The 24,284-nt window shown below is 40.5% G+C and overlaps 1 protein-coding gene across 4 annotated transcripts in view; it reads left to right on the forward strand.

The window, feature by feature from the left end:
- The window catches only part of DAB2 (DAB2, clathrin adaptor protein), a 60,244-nt gene that overhangs the window by 23,199 nt on the left and 12,761 nt on the right, over positions 1–24,284 (forward strand). For 3 of the 4 annotated variants that reach the window (XM_027520605.1, XM_027520604.1, XM_027520607.1), the window contains 8 exons: positions 12,050–12,242; positions 13,168–13,307; positions 14,108–14,206; positions 17,500–17,631; positions 18,110–18,190; positions 18,966–18,992; positions 19,236–19,289; positions 19,696–19,758. In XM_027520605.1, coding sequence (XP_027376406.1) covers positions 12,152–12,242; positions 13,168–13,307; positions 14,108–14,206; positions 17,500–17,631; positions 18,110–18,190; positions 18,966–18,992; positions 19,236–19,289; positions 19,696–19,758 — 687 coding nt within the window. In that variant the 5' untranslated portion in view covers positions 12,050–12,151. The remainder of the gene's footprint in view (positions 1–12,049; positions 12,243–13,167; positions 13,308–14,107; positions 14,207–17,499; positions 17,632–18,109; positions 18,191–18,965; positions 18,993–19,235; positions 19,290–19,695; positions 19,759–24,284) is intronic. The other variant, XM_027520606.1, reaches the window with a different exon arrangement.

The following is a 24,284-nucleotide window of genomic DNA, read 5'->3' on the forward strand; positions in this document are numbered from 1 at the left end:
GATTTTAAAACTACAGCTCGTTGTCCCCAGCCTTACAACAGCACCTAGGGCGAGTTACTGTGCTACCATGACACCGTGATGACTTTTGTCCCTGAAGCAAGTGCACTGGTGACTGAGGCAGGGGCTGCTGTCTCTGGTCCCGCCAGGCTGTCCCAGGGTCAGGGGAGAAGTGCTCTGCAGGGCTCTATCATGTCCCCACAGGCCCTCAAGTCACACAGCTCTTTCAGCGTGCTCATACGTACCAAGCCAGGGTATTGTGTGTTCAAAAGTCTATTCAGTCATAACCCTATGGACTGTAGCCCACCGGGCTCCTCTGTCCACAGGATTCTCCAGGCAAGAATACTGGAGTGGATTGCCATGCCCTCCTCCAGGGGACCTCTCCGACCCAGGAAGATCTCTTATGTCTCCTGCACTGGGAGATGGGTTCTTTACCACTAGCACCACCTGAACCAGGGTACTGAAGCCTGCCCAAAGTGCCAGCATGTCTTCCTGACTGGGTTAGCTGGGGACCCTGACATTGGAGCCCAGTCTTTTTTGAGGGGTGGGGTGGGGGAGAGGGGGCATTGCACTGGGTCTTCATTGCTGTGCTTTCTCTGGTTGTAGCGAGCATGGGCTACTCTTCATTGTGGTGCACAGGCTTCTCATCGTGGTGGCTTCCCTTGCTGTGGAGCATGGGCTCTAGGCACGAAGCCCGCAGCGTTGCAGCATGTGGGCTCTGTAACCATGGTGTGCGGCTCCAGGACGCATGGGCATCAGTAGCTGCAGCACACTGACTTAGTTGCCCTGAGGTATGTGGAATCTTCCCAGAGCAGGGATCAAACCCGTGTCCCCTGCATTGGCAAGTGGATCCCCATCCACGGTGTCACCAGGAAAGTCCTGAGCCCCGGTTTGAATCTAGCCTTCTTATTTTTTATCTGTTCCTCAGACATAAGGAGTTTTCCCTCCCCTTCTTCCCATACCTCCCCCCACGTTCCCACTCCATGTTGGACCACTTCAATCCACTGGCCGTTTCCAGATATGTCTTACCTTGATAAACAAATTTACCTACTAAGTTGCCAGCTACCTCTGAGCCTAAAGCCCAAGGTGTATGGAGAAGGGTAACCTTTGTTTCCAAGCCCCTCCTACCCCCTCAAATTTCCTTTCCTCCAGAACAATGGATTCCTAACTGGCGCTAGTGGTAAAGAACCCACCTCCCAATGTAGGAGACATAAGAGATCTTCCTGGGTCGGGGAGATCCCCTGGAGGAAGGCATGGCAATCCACTCCAGTATTCTTGCCTGGAGAATCCCTTTCCTTAGAATTGAGAATCACTCATGGCTCCTTCCATAGGTGATTCGTTATCTCTCTAATAGAGAAGCAGCTAATAAGGTGGTTCAAGATGGTGCTTAATGAACCATCTATGAACTTGACTCAAGGATGTAGTCATTACCTCTCTTCCCCACATAGCTCCTGAGGCATGAGTAAAAGGAGGTGTTAACGTTGAGACAGGCGTGCTCTGTAAGGTCAATTAATCCAATCCTAAGCATCATGCATACGTATTCACAAAAACTCTACACGGTCCATAGACCACAGAGATATTCCAACAGCACCTTCTTTCCTAGAGTTTGACTAAGTGTAAGGAGAGATTCTAGAGTCAGTTTGCTGTGTCTTTGTTCACACAAACATATTAACTTGTGCCCAGCTTGCACAAGTTACTCAGTGAATCTATACATTCTACCTTTTCTAATCCTAGTGAAGTCTTCAAAATAAGTCATTGCACTTGTAAAATTGATCATCTACAATACCTCAGTTCACCTTGTGAGTAATTTTTAGACATTTTTAGTGAATTGGTTGCATTGCACAGTCTAGGGAATAGGCCTTCATTCAGATAATAACATATCAGATATTACATATCTGTTATTATTCAGATAATAACATTAAGCCTATTTTGGGGGCTTCCCATATGGCACTAGTGGTCAAGAACCAGCCTGCCAATGCAGGAGACATAAGAGACTCAGGTTCAACCCCTGGGTTGGGAAGATCCCCTGGAGGAGGGCACAGCCAACAGCTCCAGTATTCTTGCCTGGAGAATCCTGTGGACAGAGGAGCCTGGAGGGCTACAGTCCTCGGGGTCACAAAGAGTCAGACATGACTGAAGTGACACATGCAAGCCTGTTTTTAAAGTCTTAAATTCTCCTAAACACTTTTATTATGATGACTGTTCTTTAGGCTCAGTTAGGAAATACTCCTAATAAAAACTTATTTTAAAAACAAAATGGGTGGAGGTGGGTACAAAATTGAGAGGTCATAATGAGTCAAGAATATTGGAAGTTGCCAACTGAAGAACTCAAACTTCCTACCAGGCTTTAGAAAAAATAACTAAAAGGCCAAGTACTGAGTAGCAGAGAATGTACTGAAATAATGTGAATTCTTTGATCTGTGAGTTGCGTCTCAAGCCTAGCCAAATACTTTCTTCCAAGCAACCAAATTAGCATTTGTGAGCTAGTTTGACCAGGTAGGACTCCAGCTACCCAGCAAAAGAGGATCTAGTGATACCCTATTGTTAGACCCCATAAACTCTTTTTTCTGTTTTGGTTCAGAAAACATCGATTCAAGCTATTCTGCTAATTTATCTTCCTGTTCTTTGGTATATCTATTAATTAGTTCTTGGTTCAGTCTCAATATAATGGGCCTTGTATGGACTTCTTAAAAATTGTTTGTTTTTTTTTTTTTTTAAAAAAACAGACTCATACACTCTAAAAATAGGACACTCTAGTCTCATTTTAGGACTAGATTTTTCCTGGTACCAACTCTTATCTACAACCAGCTGTTTAACAGTTAGACAAGTTATATATTCTTTCTTGCCCTCAGTTTCTTAATCCTTATAATGAAAGGGTATGACGAAATTATTCCCTAGGTTTCTTGCAGCTCAGTAGTCTAACCCACTTGGTGTTTATTTCTTTAAGGCAACAAAGGATTGTGGAAGTTAGACTTATCCCTCAAACTTGTCAGTGTTTTAGAATCATCTGCGAATCTTTAAAATATATTGGTGCTTGCATCTCTTTCCATATAGATTCCAACTTAAGGGATCTGGGTGTGTCACGGACTTGGACATCTTAAGAGGTCCTCTTAAAAGTTTCCCAGGGGAATGTGAGGTAGACCTTTTACACTGCCAGTGGTGATAATGGAGGCCTAGATTTGACTCGGAATTCATTAGAACAGGCCTCTCTGGGTAGCTTAGTGCAGCTTTTATTCCCATACTTCTACTCCTGGCAGATGTGTGTGTGTTAGTCGCTCAGTCATGTCCGACTTTTTGTGACCCCATGGGCTGTAATTCACCAGGCTCCTCTGCCCATGGGATTCTCCGAGCAAGAATACCAGAGTGGATACAATTCCCTTCTCCAGGGGATCTTCCCGATCTAGAGATTGAACCCAGGTCTCCTGCATTTCAGGCAAATTCTTTACCATCAAGCCACCAGGGAAGCCCATTCCTGTCAGAACCTACCTTCTACAGTCACAAAGCCAGAGTTGGACAGGAGGTGGTTTAACAGTGTTTCTACTTATTAGCGATTTACTTATTGGTCCCACTTGTTCTAAAATCATTTAAGCATTTGATGTGGAAAAGCAATGTCAACTACAACACAAGACTGCATACCTGACACATAGTCCACGGCTTGCTACAGTCCATGGGGTTGCAGAGAGTTGGACATGACTGAGTAATTGAACTGAACTGTCCATGAAACCTACATGTGATTTAATCATAGTTGCCACTTGTTGAGAGCTTTCTGTATTCGAGGCACTGAGGTCTCTACATCAGTTATTACTGATTTCTTATAACAACACTACAAATTATATTCCCATTTTACAGGTGAAGAAATGAATATTAGATAGATTGACTCAAACCATAGAGCTAGAAAGTAGTGAAAATGTGAAAGACTTCTTAGCCTGAACTCTGACCTGCTACACTATCTGGCCTCTTTCCCAAATTAACTGTCTGGGGAACTTTTAACTCTGGTCTGACTTGGTTTCAAAGGCTGGGAGAAGTTTTCCAGTTCAGAGCTTTCTAAGTCCTATCTTTCTGCAGCATCCTTCCCAGGGGTTACAGACAATGATATGTGCTCTCTGTAAATGCCTAACCAGTGCATACCTCCTCAACTCAGGCACATTTTGTTCCTGAGGCCCCTACAGCAGTGTCAGCATTTACAAGAAAATCTCCTAAGGACTCCTTTTCAATGTGTGTTAACATAGTCTCATTTCCCCAATTAAATAGTCTGCAAAAATCTTACTGTCTACTCAGCTTGGTCTTTGCAAAGTAGAATCAGTTTTCCTAAAAGCATAGGGATTCAAGCAGTTAAGGGAGACTAGTTTTGCACCAAATGTCAGAAACTTGGCTGCATCATTTCTGGCAAGGTCCCTTATTCTCAAAAGGCTACTTTGAAGATAGTGCTGAAGGCTGTTTGCTGCCCTCTTGGACCCCCAGATGTGCCCTAGAGGTTAATATTTCACATGTCCTAGTTCAGGATCTCAGCTGAGACAAGCAAAAGGTTCCAAAGGACAAGGAAGCACACTTCTGACCCTTCCAAAGTGCTGGACACTAGCAAAGACATCGATGTTGCTTTGTCCTTGATTCTCCTTAACTCCCTTTCCTGTGTCTGTTTTATGTGGCTCTTTCTGGAAAGTTAACTGATATGTGAAAGTCCATGGGATTATGACTCTGAAAGCAGCTGGAAAAATACAGGTTAACATCAGTGGAATTAAAAAAAAAGATAAGAACAGCAGCATATATAAAAAGAAAGGGAACACAGATCATGTTCAATTAAAGCCCATCAGCTAATTAGTGATTGATCTTGTGTTACTGAGTCTATTTCAGTATTCATAAGATGTTCGAAGGGCTTGGTAGGTTTGGGGTTTGTACTATTCCCCTTAACATTAAAAACAGGTCCTCTATCATTTGTAGAATGGGGCCACGTTTAAATAAGTTTTTAACTCAAGTTATTCCTTTTACCAGCATTGAGACTGACCAGGAAAATTCCTATCTGCTCCGAATAATAGGTAAAAAGATAGACTGGGAGGGAGGTGGCAAACTCGTGTCATGATGTTGCTCTAGAACCCTGTAGTCATTCATCAGAATCGTTGCTGATGCCAATACTGTTCCTCCTGATGGAAAAGGTGAGGAGGAAAAAGGAGGCACCAGGCAAATTTGTCCCTGCACAAGTGTGTCCCTACGCTCAGTATTGCAAGGTTCTAAATATTTGCATGAATCACTTTAAGTGCTAAATAAACTATAACAGATTGTTTTCTAGTGCAAAGGACATAGTCATCTTAAGGTGACTCACACAATCTTCTGGTATACATTTCTCAGAACTTTCTCAGAAACCAAAAAATGTTGCAAAATGTCTCCTGATCATCTGATTCTTGTGCTGTGGAACGGGGAAGTCCCTACATGGTTTGCATGAAGTCCAAAATCCAAGTTAGAGATCTTCACTCAAATGAAGCTCATTTTTTTGACTTAACATAGTTTTCATTTACAACTTTATATTCTGTATTAGACCTTAAAAGGGGGTCAAAATATATAGTAACTTTAGATTCTCGTCTGTTTTCAGATGTATCGTCTTATTTCTCTTCTCGGGCATCTAAAGAAGTAAACAGATCATTCTTAAGAACTAGACTAACAAACCAGCTAGGTTTAGATGGAGTGGGGGGAGTGGGGCAGTCCATGTGACTTTTTGATTATGTTTTTGGACTTTATTAGTAATCCATGTTTTATGATAGCATCCTTTGTGTATGTTTCCTGATTAACTTTTGGTCCTCAGTCAGAAGGACTATCCTTGCTGGTTGTACTACACCCAGTGGTTCTCCTTTAAAAATAAAAGTTAAAAATCTTTTTTACCTTACTAGAGCTTTAAAATAGATGCCTTTTTTTTTTTTTTAAACAATACCCTAATTTGGGAAAGCAGTCACAGAAAATGGTAGGGCCTCTTCTCGTCCTCAGCTTCCTTTTTCAGGCCCAAAGCCTTCCCAAAAATCAATTCATTATAAAATCTATTAGAGGTTTTATGAGCACAGTTGACAATTCTGTAACATTGTTGGAAGGAGTATGCATTTGAATTTTAAACACTGGATTTAAGTTGATTATTCGTACAGAGGGACCTCAGTTTGGAAGCAAGACTTCCTCTGTCTCCCGCAGGTCAAATGGTAACTTGGGCATTTGGGAGATCTGTGATGAGGGACTTTCTCTTTAAAGCTGTGGAGAAAGGTGAGTGTTTATCGCTCTCTTATACACATAACACCCCACTCCAGTACTCTTGCCTGGAAAATCCCATGGATGGAGGAGCCTGGTAGGCTGCAGTCCATGGGGTCAAGAAGAGTCGGACACGACTGAGTGACTTCCCTTTCACTTTTCACTTTCATGCATTGGAGAAGGAAATGGCAACCCACTCCAGTGTTCTTTCCTGGAGAATCCCAAGGACGGGGGAGCCTGGTGGGCTTCCAACTATGGGGTCGCACAGAGTCGGACATGACTGAAGCGAGTTAGTAGCAGCAGCAGCATACACATAACTGGTTGTACGCTTTGGCTAAAAATTTTTCGGTAAACCTTTAATGTTTCTTTATAAAGAGATTTATCTTTGAGTCTTGGAGCCTGTGGGCAAAATCTACCTTCCAATCATTTCAGGGAGCACAGATAACTTTTAAATTGTATGGCCTGCAATAGAGACTTGCCTTTGCCTATTACAACCCAACAGACACATGGCTTTTCTTCAAAAAAATATGCTAAGATGCTAAAGGAATGTTTTATACCTATTTTTTTTTCTCCCCTGCTCCTTGTAACTGCTCATCCCCAAACCGTGAAAGGATATAGTCAAAGAATACCAAGTACCTTAAAATAACCCTAATGCTATGAATGTTGAACTTCAGTGTCTAACAAAAGAAGTTTTTGCCATAAAACCATGGCAGCACCACTCACTGTAGACCTCTTCCATTTTGAAAGCTGTCTGCTGACACCAGATTTAATGCCTGGTCTTGAGTTATAATGTTGTTATGTCTTGTATCATTTTTATGACTAAACCACACACCACCATTCCCTCTCCCAAGCCCCCTCAAAATGCTTTGTGGCATTTCTCAAATTCCTTTAAAATACTCACTTTTGAATAAAATTTGCCATGTTTAATGAGCTAAGACTTTTCTTGTCAGCAATAATATCCTACAGAAAAATATGATATTAGACTTCAAAGACGGGGCAACAGATTCTTATGCCAGGTTCTTTCCTGCCAGAACTGAGCAGGAAGGAGTGAAAGTCTTCAGGGACAAACAAAAAACAGGAATGGGTAGGAAAATGAGAGAGAAGGCAGCTCTGCTAATTCAGAAAGGAAAGGAGTCAAAAAGGAAAAATTTCTGAAAGAGATGAGAAATATTGGGGTTTCTATATAAGAATGAAAGAAAAGGATATTAAAGATATGCAGGAATATGAATTGGAACAAACTCCGGAAGATAGTGAAGGACAGGGGAACCTGGTGTACTGCAGTTCATGGGGTTGCAAAGAGTCAGACACGGCTTAGCAACTGAACGACAGAAACAACAAGGGGTAAAACATTTGATATGAAATGACAACGTCTCATCTTTGTCCTAAGTGCAAGAGGGACCCCAAGGTTAAGTGGGAAAGCTTTACTTTAAAATTAAGAATGCCATCATTAAGAAAAAATTCAGATTATCCTAATTCAATGAACATAAGCCATGGACTGGAGCTTCCTGATTGTCATGGGAGCAAAAAATGGGGGGAAAGGGGCTCACAAAAAGGTATAGATGTGTGATGCATGCAGTCAGATACGCTCAAAAGAATGAAAGCAAAGTAATTGGATTTGGTCAGAAGAGCCATTAGCAGTTGGAGCTGACTTTCTGAGATTAGCATTAAGATGAATAGTCCTTCGAGAGGAAGAGAGCACCAATTTTAGATGTTTAAATCATGAAGCGGTAACTGGAGGACTGCGGGGTCACATGGAAGTGTTTTCCTTATTTCTAAGATACGATGAGTAACTAAGAAAGGAAAGGGCCCAAGGGGAGAAGCTGAGGATGCAGGAGGATGGATGTTGATGTTTCTCCTTAGATCAGAGCTTGGTGTCACTGCCTGATGTTGTTAACATGGGGAAATAGCCTCTTGATTTGAAAGAAGAGCATTATTATTGGCTTCCTGAAATTAGAAGACTAGGAATATGACTAGGAGATTTATCACATTGCTGGAAAATAAAGCTTGGAACCACTCGAAATCAACCAAGACACACACAAAAACAGAGGTGTTGTATTAGTTTCCAAGGGCTGCCGTAACAAATTACCAAAAACTGGGTTACTTGAATTTATTCTCTCATGGTCCTGGAGGCCAGAAGCCCCAAATCAATACGTCATCAGGGTTTATTCCTTCTGAAGGTGCTGAGAGAGTACTCATTGCACATCTGTCTCTAAGCATCTGGGGGACATTGGCCATCCTGGCATTCCTGATTTGTAGATGCATCAATCCAGTATCTACCCCTGTATTCACATCACCTCTGCAGTGTGTCTCTGTACTTCTTATCTCCCCTTGCCTTTCTTTTATAATGACCTTTGTTATGGAATTTAGTTCAGTTCAGTTCAGTTCAGTAGCTCAGTTGTGTCTGACTCTTTGTGACCCCATGAATCACAGCACCCCAGGCCTCCCTGTCCATCACCAACTCCCAGAGTTCACTCAGACTCACATCCAAAGAGTCAGTGATGCCATCCAGCCATCTCATCCTCTGTCGTCCCCTTCTCCTCCTGCCCCCAATCCCTCCCAGCATCAGAGTCTTTTCCAATGAGTCAACTCTTCTCATGAGGTGGCCAACGTACTGGAGTTTCAGCTTTAGCATCATTCCTTCCAAAGAAATCCCAGGGCTGATCTCCTTCAGAATGGACTGGTTAGATCTCCTTGCAGTCCAAGGGACTCTCAAGAGTCTTCTCCAGCACCACAGTTCAAAAGCATCAATTCTTTGGCGCTCAGCCCTCTTCACAGTCCAACTCTCACATCCATACATGACCACTGGAAAAACCATAGCCTTGACTAGATGGACCTTTGTTGGCAAAGTAATGTCTCTGCTTTTGAATATGCTATCTAGGTTGGTCATAACTTTCCTTCCAAGGAGTAAGTGTCTTTTAATTTCATGGCTGCAGTCACCATCTGCAGTGATTTTGGAATTTAGAACCCTCACAAATCAAGGATGATCACAACTCAAGAGCCTTTACTTGATGACAGTTACAAATAACCTTTACTTAGATAAGGTCACATACAAAGGTTCAGGGGCCAGGACTTGAGTGTATCTTTTTTGCGGGGAGGTGAGGGACACGACAAGTATATAATAGAACATCTCTATGGCCAACATGAGGTTTCCCCTATGAGACTCAGTGTAGCATTTGAGGAACTCTGGCTTGGGGCCAGACAGCCTGGATTGGAGACTTGGTTTTAACTCAGCAGCTGCGTTGTTTAAAACCTCTGTGCCTTGGCTTTCCCTCTGGAAAAGTGAAATAATACTGCATCGTACTACTCACAGGGTTACCATGAGTGTTCTGGAGTTAATGCAGTTAAAGGGCTGATAGTACCTGGCCCCCAGCTAAGTCATGGCTAAATGGGACTTCAGGTCCCCTAATGTTGTTACCTGTAAATAGACTGTCTCCCCAGGTACCTACCAGTCAGGTGTCTTTGAGCAAAATCAATTATTTTATGTATGTGTGTGTGTATGTGTTTCAAAAGACCGTTAAAATCGCAAAGAATGAAACTAGCTTTGGGGGTGAGACTAGTGGACGAACCCATAAGTGTTCTTCCCAGGATTACACACTGTGAGTGGCTTTTCTCTGCCTTTTGTCTTCAGTTCACATAGAAAATTAACCTTCCCTAGCTCTCTCTGGTGCAGTATAGAAATGTTCACTCCTGAGAGGTGAAAGAACCTTTTAAAATGTTAACTCACTTCTGTGTGCTTACAATGACTTCTCTTTTTTGTTTTACCCACTCCAGTACTCTTGCCTGGAAACTCCCGTGGACAGAGGAGCCTGGTAGGCTGCAGTCCATGGGGTCGCTAAGAGTCAGACACGACTGAGCGACTTTGCTTTGACTTTTCACTTTCATGCATTGGAGAAGGAAATGGCAACCCACTCCAGTGTTCTTGCCTGGAGAATCCCAGGGATGGCGGAGCCTGGTGGGCTGCCATCTATGGGGTCGCACAGAGTCGGACACGACTGAAGCGACTTAGCAGCAGCAGCAGCTGTGATACATGGGGGAGCTTTATGGAGAACTAAACTGTTTTGTGTGCTGAGTTGTGTCTGACTCTTTGCAACCCAATGGACTGTAGCCTGCTAGGTTCCTCTGTCCATGGAATTTTCCAGGCAAGAATACTGGAGTGGGTTACCATTCCAGGGGATCTTCCCCACCCAAGGATCAAACCCACGTCCCTCGTGTCTCCTGCATTAGTAGGTTGATTCTTTACCACTGTGCCACCTGGGAAGCTGTTTAAAGGATAATAATGCTAAATAATAGCACAAACTGTGTTCACTCAGTGAGAACATTTTTTCGACATTTAAAAAATGCTGTAATTTTTATTTATTTGGCTGTGCTGGTTCTCATTTGTGGCATACAGCATCTTTGTTGTGGCATGCTGCAGCATGTAAGCTCTTAGCTGTGGCATGTGGGATCTAGTTCCCTGACCAAATATTGAACCTGTGCCCTCTGCAGTGGGAGCCCAGAATCTTAACCACTGGACCACCAGGGAAGCCCCTACATGTGACATATTTTGATCCCTATCTTTAATACTAGCTTTTTATCCAAAGTTCCAATACGAATTTCTTAGCCAGATAATAACAGTTTTTATTTTATTGAGATGTAGTTGATTTACAGCATTATATGTTTAAGATGTACAGCATAGTGATTCACAATTTTTAAAGATTTTACTGTTTATAGTTATTATAAAATATTGGCTGTGTTTCCCATCTATACAATATATCCTTGTAGCTTGTTTATTTTGTACATAAGAGTCGTACCTATAGTCACAGTTCAGTTCAGTCGCTCAGTCGTGTCTGACTCTTTGCGACCCCATGAATCGCAGCACGCCAGGCCTCCCTGTCCATCACCAACTCCTGGAGTTCACTCAGACTCACATCCATCGAGTCAGTGATGCCGTCCAGCCATCTCATCCTCTGTCATCCCCTTCTCCTCCTGCCCCCAATCCCTCCCAGCATCAGAGTCTTTTCCAATGAGTCAACTCTTCGCATGAGGTGGCCAAAGTACTGGAGTTTCAGCTTTAGCATCATTCCTTCCAAAGAACTCCCAGGGCTGATCTCCTTCAGAATGGACTGGTTGGATCTCCTTGCAGTCCAAGGGACTCTCAAGAGTCTTCTCCAACACCACAGTTCAAAAGCATCAAATCTTTGGCGCTCAGCCTTCTTCACAGTGCAACTCTCACATCCATACATGACCACAGGAAAAACCATACTTGACTAGACGAACCTTTGTTGGCAAAGTAATGTCTCAGCTTTTGAATCTGCTATCTAGGTTGGTCATAACTTTCCTTCCAAGGAGTAAGCATCTTTTAATTTCATGGCTGCAGTCACCATCTGTAGTGATTTTGGAGCCCAGAAAAATAAAGTCTGACACTGTTTCCACTGTTTCCCCATCTATTTCCCATGAAGTGATGGGACCAGATGCCATGATCTTTGTTTTCCGAATGTTGAGCTTTAAGCCAACTTTTTCACTCTCCACTTTCACTTTCATCAAGAGGCTTTTGAGTTCCTCTTCACTTTCTGCCATAATAATTACTTAAAGAAAATTACTTAAAGAAGTAATTGCATAATTACTTAATTACATAAAATTACTTAAAGAAGGTAAATACCTTCTTTCCATTTTGGCAACTACAAAGGAAACAGTCCTACCCACTCCCGTGCTGTCAGAGTTCAGTTTAACAGAGAAGAACAAAATGAGTCTGAAGAACTACACTCAGCAGTACTGGTTGTGGGCCTATTAGGACATAAAGTCTGGGTTCGCTGTGTTGTGATCTCATTGTGCCTCTAAACTCTGCCCACAGGCGTCTGTAGCAGGCTATGTTTGTTTGAGACGACTCCATCAGGGATCGCCTGCTGCCACTAAGAGTCTCCTGGTGCTGGAGCTGGCCGTCTGCCTTCTTGCCATGTCTAACGAAGTAGAAACGAGTGCAACTAATGGTCAGCCTGACCAACAGGCTGCACCAAAGGCACCATCCAAGAAGGAAAAGAAGAAAGGTATGAAGGAATCTTCTTGAGCCCTATGAGGGGACCTAGTGGTGGTTACCAGTGAAGAAGGATGACGTTCAAGGGAAAGTAAGATTTGGCCCTTGGCTTGATTCAATCTCAGCCAAGTCTCAAGTTCTCCTAAATATGAAAGTAAGACTTTGGCAGAGGAGATTGGTTCAATTCCTCTATGATAAGATGAATATATATATGAGCCCAGTAATTGCCTCAACTTGGATCCTGCTGGGAAACTTTCATAGATATTATTCAGTTGGGAAGTACACCTATGAAGTATTAAATGGTTATCTTTCAGTAACCTATGTATGATTTTGCTTTACTGAAGTAGCTGTTTTATAAAAGTCAAGGTCTTTATTTTATAAGACCCTCTTCTTTTGTCACAAAAGGACCACTAGAAAGTGTCGGCATCCTTAATCATTCATAGTTTGAGAATATGCCATGATTTCTTTGCCTTTCACATCCATGCTCTAGAAATGGTAATAAGAAGAGAAGCAAAAGAAGTTATATTGATGAAATAATCATCTCAATGGTTTTCAAGGGATTTTACCCACAGTTCTGTTCTGCTTTATTGACAGTTCGAAAATTTTAAAAATATTTTTACAACTATGATGAAGAATATCCCAGAATATCCCCCAATCCTATCTCACATATTCCCATAAGTTTCCCATAATTCAGCCCATTCTGCATCATTAAGAGTTTATTTTTTCTCCACCCCAGTGCCATACACAGTTTTACAAAGTGTGATTTTTTTTAACTCAGAGGAAATAAGGATAACAGTAAAATGTTGCATTGATCAATTGTAGTATAATCAAGATTTATGTAACTCAGATTTTTAGATTCTACAGCATTTTTGGTCATACCTGGGGCTGATATTTCGGCACATGTATGAACTTGATCCTCTAACTTTTTCTTTTCTCAGGCACTGAAAAGACAGATGAATATCTTTTGGCAAGATTCAAAGGTGATGGTGTGAAATACAAGGCCAAGCTAATTGGCATTGATGATGTGCCAGATGCAAGAGGGGATAAAATGAGCCAAGATTCTATGATGAAACTAAAGGTAACAGAGGAAAGCATAATTTGTTGCTATGTTAGGCAGATGTCCAACAGAGGGAGTGATATTAGAAATTTGTATTTATTTATGGCTTTCCTGGTAGCTCAGTGATAAAGAACCTGCTTGCCAATGCAGAAGACTGGGGTTTGATCCCTGGATTGGGAAGATTCCCTGGAGGAGGGCGTGGCAACCCACTGCATTATTCTTGCCTAGAGAATCCCCATGGACAGAGGAGCCTGGTGGGCTACAGTCCATGGGGTAGCAAAGAGCTGGACACGACTAAAGCAACTTAGCATGCAGTCATGTACAGAAGGACCCGAGATGCCTTTTCCTTTGAGCAGACCAAATTTCAGAGCCTGGAGGTATACGGGTAAAATTCAGGACTCTTCTTTGAAACTAATGCTATTTAGTGTTAGTCCTTTAGGTTTTTTTAAATTTTTAAATTCTAATACTGCCACACTATGTACCTCATTAAGGAAGTAATACTCATTAAATAAGACACGGCCTAGAAGAAACATCTTTGAAGACATTTGAAGATCTTCTGGTTCAATCTTCTTGTCTTTGCCAGTGACTCTTCAGTGGCCAAGGGAATTAGAAGGACTTGCCCAAGTTCACATAGCTAACTAGTGATCTCCTGGCTCGCTGTCTTCCATTTAATCCTGCTGTCTCTTATAAAGGATGCTTAATCCTTTCATAGATGGTAAACCAAGCTGAAAACAAAGCTGATTGTCTTTTAAAATTTTAGAATCAGAGGCATCATAAGGTGCTTTTAACTAGAATTTTTCTTGTTCTTTCAATCTCATCAGGGAATGGCGGCAGCTGCTCGGTCTCAGGGACAACACAAGCAGAGGATCTGGGTCAATATTTCTCTTTCTGGAATAAAAATCATTGATGAGAAAACTGGGGTAAGAATTCACTTTCGCTGGCACCTTTCTGACCATCTGAGTCTGACAAATAATTTGTGGCATAAATTTCAGCTGCCATTTTCCCTTTTCAAAATTCTGTAGGAAAAAAAAAAAAAAAAAGTACATATTGCTGCACTTTTCCAGGAGTAACAGGCAAAAAACAGACAGGATAGGAGGTGAGGAGTCATGATACTTTACTTTGAAATTTATTTCCTGTAACAGATGTGAACCTCAAGTCAATAAGTCTAACCTCAACACTGGTATACCATAGATACCAGTATCAGTCAGGTATTTTTGTGGACTAAGAGATTAATCCTTACCCCTTGTTTGTGATTCTGTCATAGATCTGTGTATGGGTCTATTTTAATATATTGGTCATGGGTGAACTTGGTGAACAAAACATCTTCCTTTCTTTTTCCCTCTCCCCTTCCTTCTCACCCCATGGGTGTAACCTTGCTCATTTTCTGTGGTTACTGTTATTCTATCACATGAATAGTCTTTGTTAATTTTGGTTTGTTTGAGTTTTATCAAAAAACTATCATACTTCAAGTGTTCTGGGATTTTTTTTTTCTTCCCTCTACTCTATATAACATCAGATTCATCTATTTAAAACGGGTTTTCATTGCTACACAATAGTTTATTGTATCAGGATACTGTGCGGAGATCTCCCATTGCTATTCAACCCTTCCTAGAGATTCTCATTATTTAATATGCAAAAATCCATTGGTCAGACTTAGGGCCCTGGAATCCTGGTACAGCTTAGCCACCCTGCTACCTTCATGCACTGCTGTCTCTACTGTCCCTGATCTTTTGACTCTTGTTTTCATAAGCCTGCCAGAGAATAGTGACAGGTTTCCCTCACAAGCATTCTCTTATTCCCAAACCTCCTAATATGCCCAATACAAACTTTCAGTGGCCTTAGTTACTGAGAAATAAAAGCGAAGACACATTCTGGGCAGCTAAAAATATCACTCAAGAGTTGAGGCCTACTGTCTACTTGAAAGGATCAAGAGAAAGGAGAGTAGGGAACTGAGGGGAAGGCAGTACTAAATCAATAAGCCTCCTTTATATGACACTCGTGGATGATGACATGAACATCTAAGTGAGGTTAGTAAGTACTTGGTGACAGAATTTGGTGACTTCCAGAATGTCCCAGGGGTAATTGCCCCAATAATACTTATGGTGGTTCTCTGACCTGTCTGAGCCATTGTCAAAGGATCCTTGTGAACATTCCTCTAGCTTAGATATGCCGTTCACTTAAGTCTGAGTTGGTAAAGTCAGAAGCAGAAGCTATTAAGAGGTGGCAAAAATACACAGAAGAACTATACAAAAAAGATCTTCATGACCCAGATAACCATGATGGTGTGATCACTCACCTAGAGCCAGACATGCTGGAATGCAAAGTCAAGTGGGATTTAGGAAGCATCACTGTGAACAAAGCTAGTGGAGGTTATGGAATTCCAGTTGAGCTATTTCAAATCCTGAAAGATGATGCTGTGAAAGTGCTGCACTCAATATGCCAGCAAATTTGGAAAATTCAGCAGTGGCTATGGGACTGGAGAAGGTCAGTTTTCATTCCAATCTCAAAGAAAGCCAGTGCCAAAGAATGCTCAAACTAGTGCACAACTGCACTCATCTCACTGCTAGCAAAGTAATGCTCAAAATTCTCCAAGCTAGGCTTCAACAGTACATGAACTGTGAACTTCCTGATGTTCAAGCTGGATTTAGAAAAGGCAGAGGAACCAGAGATCAAATTGCCAACATCCACTGGATCATTGAAAAAGCAAGAGAGTTCCAGAAAAACATCTATTTGTGCTTTATTAACTATGCCAAAGCCTCTGACTGTGTGGATCACAACAAACTGTGGAAAATTCTGAAAGAGATGGGAATACCAGACCACCTGACCTGCCTCCTGAGAAATCTGTATTCAGGTCAAGAAGCAACAGTTAGAACTGGACATGGAACAACAGACTGGTTCCAAATCAGGAAAGGAGTCCATCAAGGCTGTATATTGTCACCCTGCTTTTTTAACTTCTATGCAGAGTACATCATGAGAAACGCTGGACTGGAAGAAGCACAAGCTGGAATCAAGAATTCTGGGAGAAATATCAATAACCTCAGATAAGCAAATGACCCAACGTTTATGGCAGAAAGTGAATTACTAAAGAGCTTCTTGATGAACGTTAAAGAGAAGAGTGAAAAAGTTGGCTTAAAACTTAATATTCAGAAAACTAAGATCATGGCATCTGGCCCCATCACTTCATGGCAAATAGATGAGGAAACAGTGGAAACAGTGTCAGACTTTATTTTGGGGGGCTCCAAAATCACTGCAGATGGTGACTGCAGCCATAAAATTAAAAGACACTTGCTCCTTGGAAGGAAAGTTATGACCAACCTAGACAGCATATTAAAAAGCAGAGACATTACTTTGACAACAAAGGTCTGTCTAGTCAAAGCTATGGTTTTTCCAGTAGTCATGTATGGATGTGAGAGTTGGCCTATAAAGAAAGCTGAGCACCAAAGAATTGATGCTTTTGAACTGTGGTGTTGGAGAAGACTCTTGAGAGTCCCTTGAACTGCAAGGAGATCAAAGCAGTCCATCCTAAAGGAAATCGGTCCTGAATACTCATTGGAAAGACTAATGCTGAAGCTGAAACTCCAATACTTTGGCCCCCTGATGGGAAGAACTGACTCATTGGAAAAGACCCTGATGCTGGGAAAGATTGAAGGTGGGAGGAAAAGGGGAGGACAGAGGATAAGATTGTTGGATGGCATCACTGACTCAATGGACATGAGTTTGAGTAGCCTCTGGCAGTTGGTGATGGACAGGGAAGCCTTGCGTGCTGCAGTCCATGGGATCGCAAAGAGTCGGACACAGCTGAGCGACTGAACTGAACTGAACTTGGAAAGTAGACCTACTTGGAGTGCTTTAGAGGTTATATGCCCCATCTTTGCTTTAGAAAATCTTGGTCTTCTAATCCTCAGTTCTTCCTTGCGATTTGGTATCATGTCTTTGGGACAGAGAGACTCAAGTATGGAAGTATAAGAAGGATCATTCTTTCTATTTCTGTTTTCTACTCTTTGTTGTTAGTTTCCTTTTTTTGTTTGGTTGTTATTTGTTTCCCATTTTGAACCCTTCCTAGCAAGGATAAATACGGCCTTCAACCAGGAGGGAAAAATATTGAGATGTTTTAGCCTTTTCATATATGTCTAGGTATCTGATACTTAGTTATGCTTGCTTGAAAATAGATTGTAGTTTTCTCAATACATCATTTTTGATGTTCCTTTTTAAGGTTATAGAACATGAACATCCAGTAAATAAGATTTCTTTCATTGCCCGCGATGTGACAGACAACCGAGCATTTGGTTATGTGTGTGGAGGAGAAGGCCAACACCAGTTTTTTGCCATAAAAACAGGGCAACAAGTAAGTTCTGATCCTCAAGATATGCCTGGAGGGGGACTTAAGCAAAAGGGTGTCTGTCTCTCAACTAGAGAACTTGCTGGAAACAGATATAGGAGGACCTAACAATGCTTCAGAGGATGACTCTCTTTAATTGGTCTAAGGGATCTTCTTTAAATGTCATTGATACCCATGTAATGTGTGGCACAAGGGCTGTCAGAATAGAATTTGTCATAAGGTCATTGCTGATTTTAGAACAATAGTGAATTATTCCCAGAAAGTTTGAAGGCACTTGGAAGATTATATTAATACTTCTTGTTTTATCTGTATACTTTATGTTTCTGGGAATAGGGGTGAGAGTGGTGGAGATCTCCAACAGACCAGAGGAGGGTAGGAAGGAGCTTTAAGAGAAAGGAAAAAACTAATACTAATCAGAAGTGATGGGGAACAAAGGGAAGAAAATAGATTAAAATGCTGATAAAGATGCTTTGTCTCGCTTCAGGCTGAGCCGTTAGTCATTGATCTGAAAGACCTTTTCCAAGTTATCTATAATACAAAGAAAAAGGAAGAAGAAAAGAAAAAGGCAAGTACTGTCCCATACAGGCCTTATTAAACTTGATACAATATTCAAGACTGTGTCTAACATTATGTGAACATATGTCCTCTCTGGAAAGTTGGCTTCTATGTGGCTCTTCAACGTGTAGAATGTAAGGAAATGTATTTCTCTTCTTTCCAAAGGGCAATGGATGGGTGTTATAGTTAGGCCTTTCTAATTTCCAGTCCCTGACTCTTGTCTTTTATCCTTATAAGTTTCACATTGATTCCAAGGACTGTACATGAGTACCAAGTCTAATAGCTCTATTTAAATCCAGTATTGATATGAGGAGGGGTGGGGAATGTAGGGTAGAAATCAAATGCAAGACTCTCTTATGCCTTATGCCTGTGAACCCATAGGTATATTTATTCTCCTTTTGAACTCCCTTTGGGCTTCCCTGATAGCTCAGTTGATAAAGAATCCACCTGCAGTGCAGGAGACCCATGTTCGATTCCTGAGTCTGGAAGATCCGCTGGAGAAGGGATAGGGTACTCACTGCAGTATTCTTGGGCTTCCCTTTTGGCTCAGCTGGTAAAGAATCCGCCTGCAATGCGGGAGACCTGGGTTCGATCCTTGGGATGGGAAGATCCCTTGGAGAAGGGACAGACTACCCACTCCAGTATTCTGATCTGGAGAATTCCATGGACTGTATAGTCCACGGGGTCGCAAAGAGTCGGACATGACTGAGCAACTGTCCCTTTCACTTTGAACTCACTTTACCGATAATTTATTAAGATCATTGAATTTGTGTCTCTCTTTTTAGATGGAAGAAGCCAACAAAACAGTAGAGGTAAAAGAGCATCTTTTGTTCTTGTGAATTGCATGTGTCATATATATAAGCCCTGTTTGCCATCTACCCAAGCAGACTTCCCTCCTGGCTTATTACTGTGTGTTCATGACCCCTCATCTTAGAAGATGTACAGTTGAATGATTAGCACCAAAATCTTAACTGCTAATAAGTTAATACACTAGGAAATTAAATTGCATAGAGAAAACTCGCCAACTGACTCTTTAATATTTGCCATCTTTTCAGAATGGGAGTGATGCCCTAATGAATCTTGATGACCCACCTTGCAAACTGAAATTGGTATGTATGTGAATTTTTATGATTCTTACTTACCTGAACACAGGTTTTACTTCCTAAAGATGTTGCTAATACCGAATATGTATGGAATCTGTATGAAGATCCAATTGTGACAACTCTTTAACCATCAGTATAACATTTATGTCAGTATACAAAGTAATCTTTTTAGTAAAAAACTTCTGAATCTAATCCAAATACTTTTTTAAAAGTATACATCAGGTGGATTTGTCTGGGGACCTGTCTACACTACCTGACCTAACTAACCTAATATCAAATCTATATTGGATAAGTGAAAATCCAATTGTGACAACTATTTTCCTAAACTTTAGCTTAGGAAACAATTACAACAATATACAAAATAATCATTTTTAATAGACACATCTGAATCTAATCAAAATACTTTTTTAAGGGTGTTGACCAGATGGATTTGTTTGGGGACATGTCTACACCTCCTGACCTAAGTAGTCCAACAGTAAGTGTCTGTTTTTAAATTTGCAATGTAATAGAAATGGCATCTATAACTCAAATTGGCAATTCACCAGAAATCTTGAGGGTTTCATTGAAACTTGGAAGGTGACTATTGATTTTTCTGCATAAAGTGTAAATGGCTACTAGAACAAATTTGTATCTTAAGTCACCATAGGAGCCTATCAGCACTACAACAGATACATTAATATTGCTTAGAAGTTAAATCTGAGCAATAGGTCAGGCAATGTAGTCCATCTTGGTATTACTTAGGATCAGAAGGAGGAGCTGAATATTAATCCTTGATGTAAGCCAACTTGAAGGAAATATGTTTGTTAGATGACTGATTGTATAGACTCCTGGCCTCTTCTTGTTTTCTAATTCTTTTGTTGTAATTTGGCAGCATAAGCGTGGTATAAAGTGAGACCAAACAGTTAAGAGGCTCAGTTATGTTTAACCAAAGCTTGTCTTTGTTTAAAAAAATGCTCATTCTTTACAGGATATTATAGTATATCGAATCTTCTTATTGTTGATCTGTAACAACTCTGAGAATGGAGTGATATTTTCCTTTAAAAACAAGGAAATGGTGATTAATAAACCTCTCATCTACCCAAGCAGAGGTTCAGTTTCAATGCTTAAGCCTAAGTCTCAGACCTTCCAAAACAGGCTTCAAGTGAAATTACTTGTAATTTTGAATGCTTCTTAAAACTTTTTTGTTTATTTAACAATTTCTTGAGTATCAGCTGTTTGCAGGGCACAGAAATGAGATTCATAATTCAGTGACATCATGGAGTTTAATGTCTATCAGGGAGATCAATGTTAAAATAATCACAAAGCCTAATAGTTGATGTTACTTACAAGGATTTTATTTAGTTTAGAGGTTCAGATAATGCCTCTGAGTAAGTGAGTTTCTGGACTTGAACATAAATTATGAGAAAGCACCTAGACATAACTCAAGAAAAAAGGTGTCGGTCTAGAATGATGGGAAGAATGTTTATCTGGGAACCTCCTGTAGAACTGTCAAGCAAACCTCTGGGATCAAAAAGGTCATAGGAACTAGAGCAACAGCGGATTGAGAAGTGGTGAATGTCTTGCTTGGTGGAGTACTGTAGAGAATGGCATGCTTACGAAACTTCACACAAATACCTAGGCCCAGTGAGATGGGAAGGAGCAGGGGCTGCAGATATTCATCTCTACCCCCACCTTTATGAGAATCAAAATGCATAACATAGCATTTTAGCAACCCTACAAAACCTGCAGAGGAGAAGCTCATTTAATATTCTTTCAAGTAGGAAGTCCTGACTCATTTGTCTGTGAAACCTTTCATTCTTTGTAATGTTTGTTACTATTGTAAAGATAAACTTTTTGAAATACCAGATTAGATAATCCTGAAAGGTCCACCCTTGCTCTGAGGGTGTTTGGTTGCTAGGCAACTTTGCCCCTCCTTGAGAAGCTCCCTTCCCAAAGTAAATTGACACCTGAACAACCTTCTTTCCAACAACATTCAAACAACTAGTATACCGGAAGAGGTCAAAACACTCAATGTATGTAAAATTCCAATGAGATGAGATAGCCAGGGAAGCACTGAATGTTTAATGAGCTTCTGTAGACTTCTAGAAAGTTCTAAAAAATGAAATGAAGAAAAACAAGAGTAATCTTAAGTCTCGTTTATATTAGACTTTGTGCTTTCTAGGAATTTTTGGCTTGTAGAAATAAAATGCAAGTTTTAGTTAAACTAACAGTAAATTTAAATGATAAATAACATGAAAGTGATGATATCTGTAAAAGAATGTTAATGGTGCTAATTATGTGCTCATTAGACTTTGCCAGTGTGTTTCTACATATGACTCCATATTCATAAGTCATGAAATAGATTTATTTCTACTCGATAAAACCAACCTGTTTAAAAATTTTGAAATCTCACAGCAGTTGCTCTGAAAGAGATGAAGAGAGGCAGAAATCTAAATTACCTAGACTTTATGAGCAGTTTCTTAACCCATCTGTGCCTCCCTCCAACATTTATAAGAATAGTTTTTTTGCATTTCAAGTAAAACTCATGCTGCAAACTAAGTGACATGCCTTACAGCATAGTTTTTATCACAAAATCGCTTGAACAATATTTTTCCGTGCTGTATCTCAAAAGAAGAAGGAAAGAAAAAGGGAAAAAAAGAACAAACAAAATGACCTTTAACTTTAAAAACTTCACCATTTGAAAGCCTGGTTATTAAGAAAAAAGGCATAAGATGTGGTTCCCCCATCAAATCTGATATGGGGGTGGGATCAGGGCACAAAACACAGTGTCGTGTATATATAAGATGCAATGGATGGGCACAAGTGAAGCTGAAGTAGAGGGATCAGTGGGGAAAAGCTTTGTAGAGAATCTGAACTTGAGTTAGGTCTTTGAAGTATGTAGGAGAGTAGAAAGTAGTAGTTAGGCTAAAAGCAAGTGACCCATGTGGGTCATTTTGAAAGTCTGGTTAATGAAGTTTATTTTGATATAGGGGAGCAGCAAGAAGTCCCCAAAGGCTTTAAGCAGGGAGTCCCAGGGTTTGGTAGGCAAGATGAATTACCTGAAGAAAAGCTAGTCTACTGAACTCAATATTTAAAACCTTGTCTGTGTAGACACCTTCTTGGTTGCCTGCTTGCCCTTTCTCAGGAGCCTCTTAAGAGCGGGGACTATATTTCATGTTCATGTCACCAGTTCTTGTCTCTCAGGTGCCCACATGACAGCCCAGTGGATGAAGTGTTTACAGCTTACAGTCCAGTGCAGAAGTAAATAAATGCTGACGGAGGAGGTAGATGAGGAGTCTTACATTTTTCAGTTGTAGTCTATGAAGTGGGTTTTTAATTTTGAATTAACAACAAACGCAACCTGAGGAGAGCCTTATACATTTTACTTATAGGGTGACTATTCAGAAGTCTAACATTGTGGCTCCTGTTTCGTGTCCTCAGAACTTCTTCTGAAGTATTTGAAGGAGAACTCTACCAGCTGTGAACACCCAACTGTTCTAATCCAGAGGTGGCTCATAATAAATGAATAAATATTGAAATCACAAGCTTTTGTAATACATTTTGTCCTACCTTTTGATTGTTAAAGATCCCTACATTGAGATCTTCCAATCAATTTCTTTGATTTTTTTTAAGGTTTTTTTGTGTGTGTGTTTTTTTTTTTTTTTTTAATCACAAGCTGTCTCTTCTGACAAGTTCTTCTGGTTATCAGGAGAAAATATGGCTTTTAACAAATTGTATCTTTATCCCTAACAGTAAAGGAAGCCAAAAGATAAATACCAATTGGACCTAAAATTTTTAAAAATTTATTCTTTTCTCTTAAAGCTAAGAAAGCCTATTCAATCTCCCTTTTTATTTGCTGGTTTGAGAATTTTATATTCCCTTGAGGATGTCTTGATCATTGTCCCAATGACCAAAATATTTAATAATCTGCCCAGGCTAATGATAGAAAATTAGCTTCCATTTCAGTTGGGCAATTTTTATTGTTTATTTTCTTCTATGGCTAGCATAGTTAAGTATTTAAGTGATCAGTCAATCAGAAGGAAGGTCTATCAGTATGACAGCTGTATCCTAGGGTGACTCTTAATTAGTTGTGTCATTGACCTGAATAAAGACATGTCAGATTTATCAAATTTGCTGCTTTTATGTTGAGAAGAATATCTTATCTGACAATTGAGAACTCAAATAATTAACATATCTGAAAAATGATAGAGAAGGAATAGAATTTGGTGTGTCTTTCAAATTAACTCTTAAACCCATGTCTCCACCTTATACATAAATTAAAGATGACTTTAAAATTGGTTGAATTTATCCATTGAGTAGATGAGATTACTTAATGGTATTATTGACAGAAATGGACACGAGTTTGAACAAACTCCAAGAGATAGTGAAGGACAAGGAAGCCTGGTGGCTGCAGTCCATGGGGTCCCTAAGAGTCGGACGCAACTTAGCGACTGAACAAAAAGAGATGAGATTACTGTCACAACACAAGCATTGCTAAGCTGTATTATGACAAAAGATATAATTATTAGATTACATCAGTATTTTGAGTATCATGTTCTGAGAAGGATGTAGACAAAAAGTTATGTCCAAAAAAGAGACTCAGATGATGAGAATGAGAGATCCAACTTGGCAGCACCTTCAAAAAGATTCTCAGGTATTTAAAGAGGCATACCTAGCAGGCTGTGATGGGAGGGGACAACCTTTTTTGACCCCCTCCCAGAAGAAAACCCAATTATAGGGAAATATATTAAACTTTATCACAGCCAAAACTATAAAATATGAGTATGTTAGCCAGTGGATTCACTTATTGAGAAAGGTGATGGTAGGTGACTCTAGGGGTATAATAGGAGTGTACAACAGTTTTGAAGTGGGTTTAGGTGTCTAAGGTCATTTCCTTCAAGTTCAATTATACTTAGTCACTTGGAATGATATACAATCAGTTCCCTTTAAGACTTTCAAAGGCATAAATTGAAACAATGATTATGAGCTCAGTCAGTCTGAAAGGGTGAGGGGAGACGTGTA

Source organism: Bos indicus x Bos taurus, chromosome 20, assembly GCF_003369695.1.
Source record: "Bos indicus x Bos taurus breed Angus x Brahman F1 hybrid chromosome 20, Bos_hybrid_MaternalHap_v2.0, whole genome shotgun sequence".
Taxonomy (NCBI): Eukaryota; Metazoa; Chordata; class Mammalia; order Artiodactyla; family Bovidae; genus Bos; species Bos indicus x Bos taurus.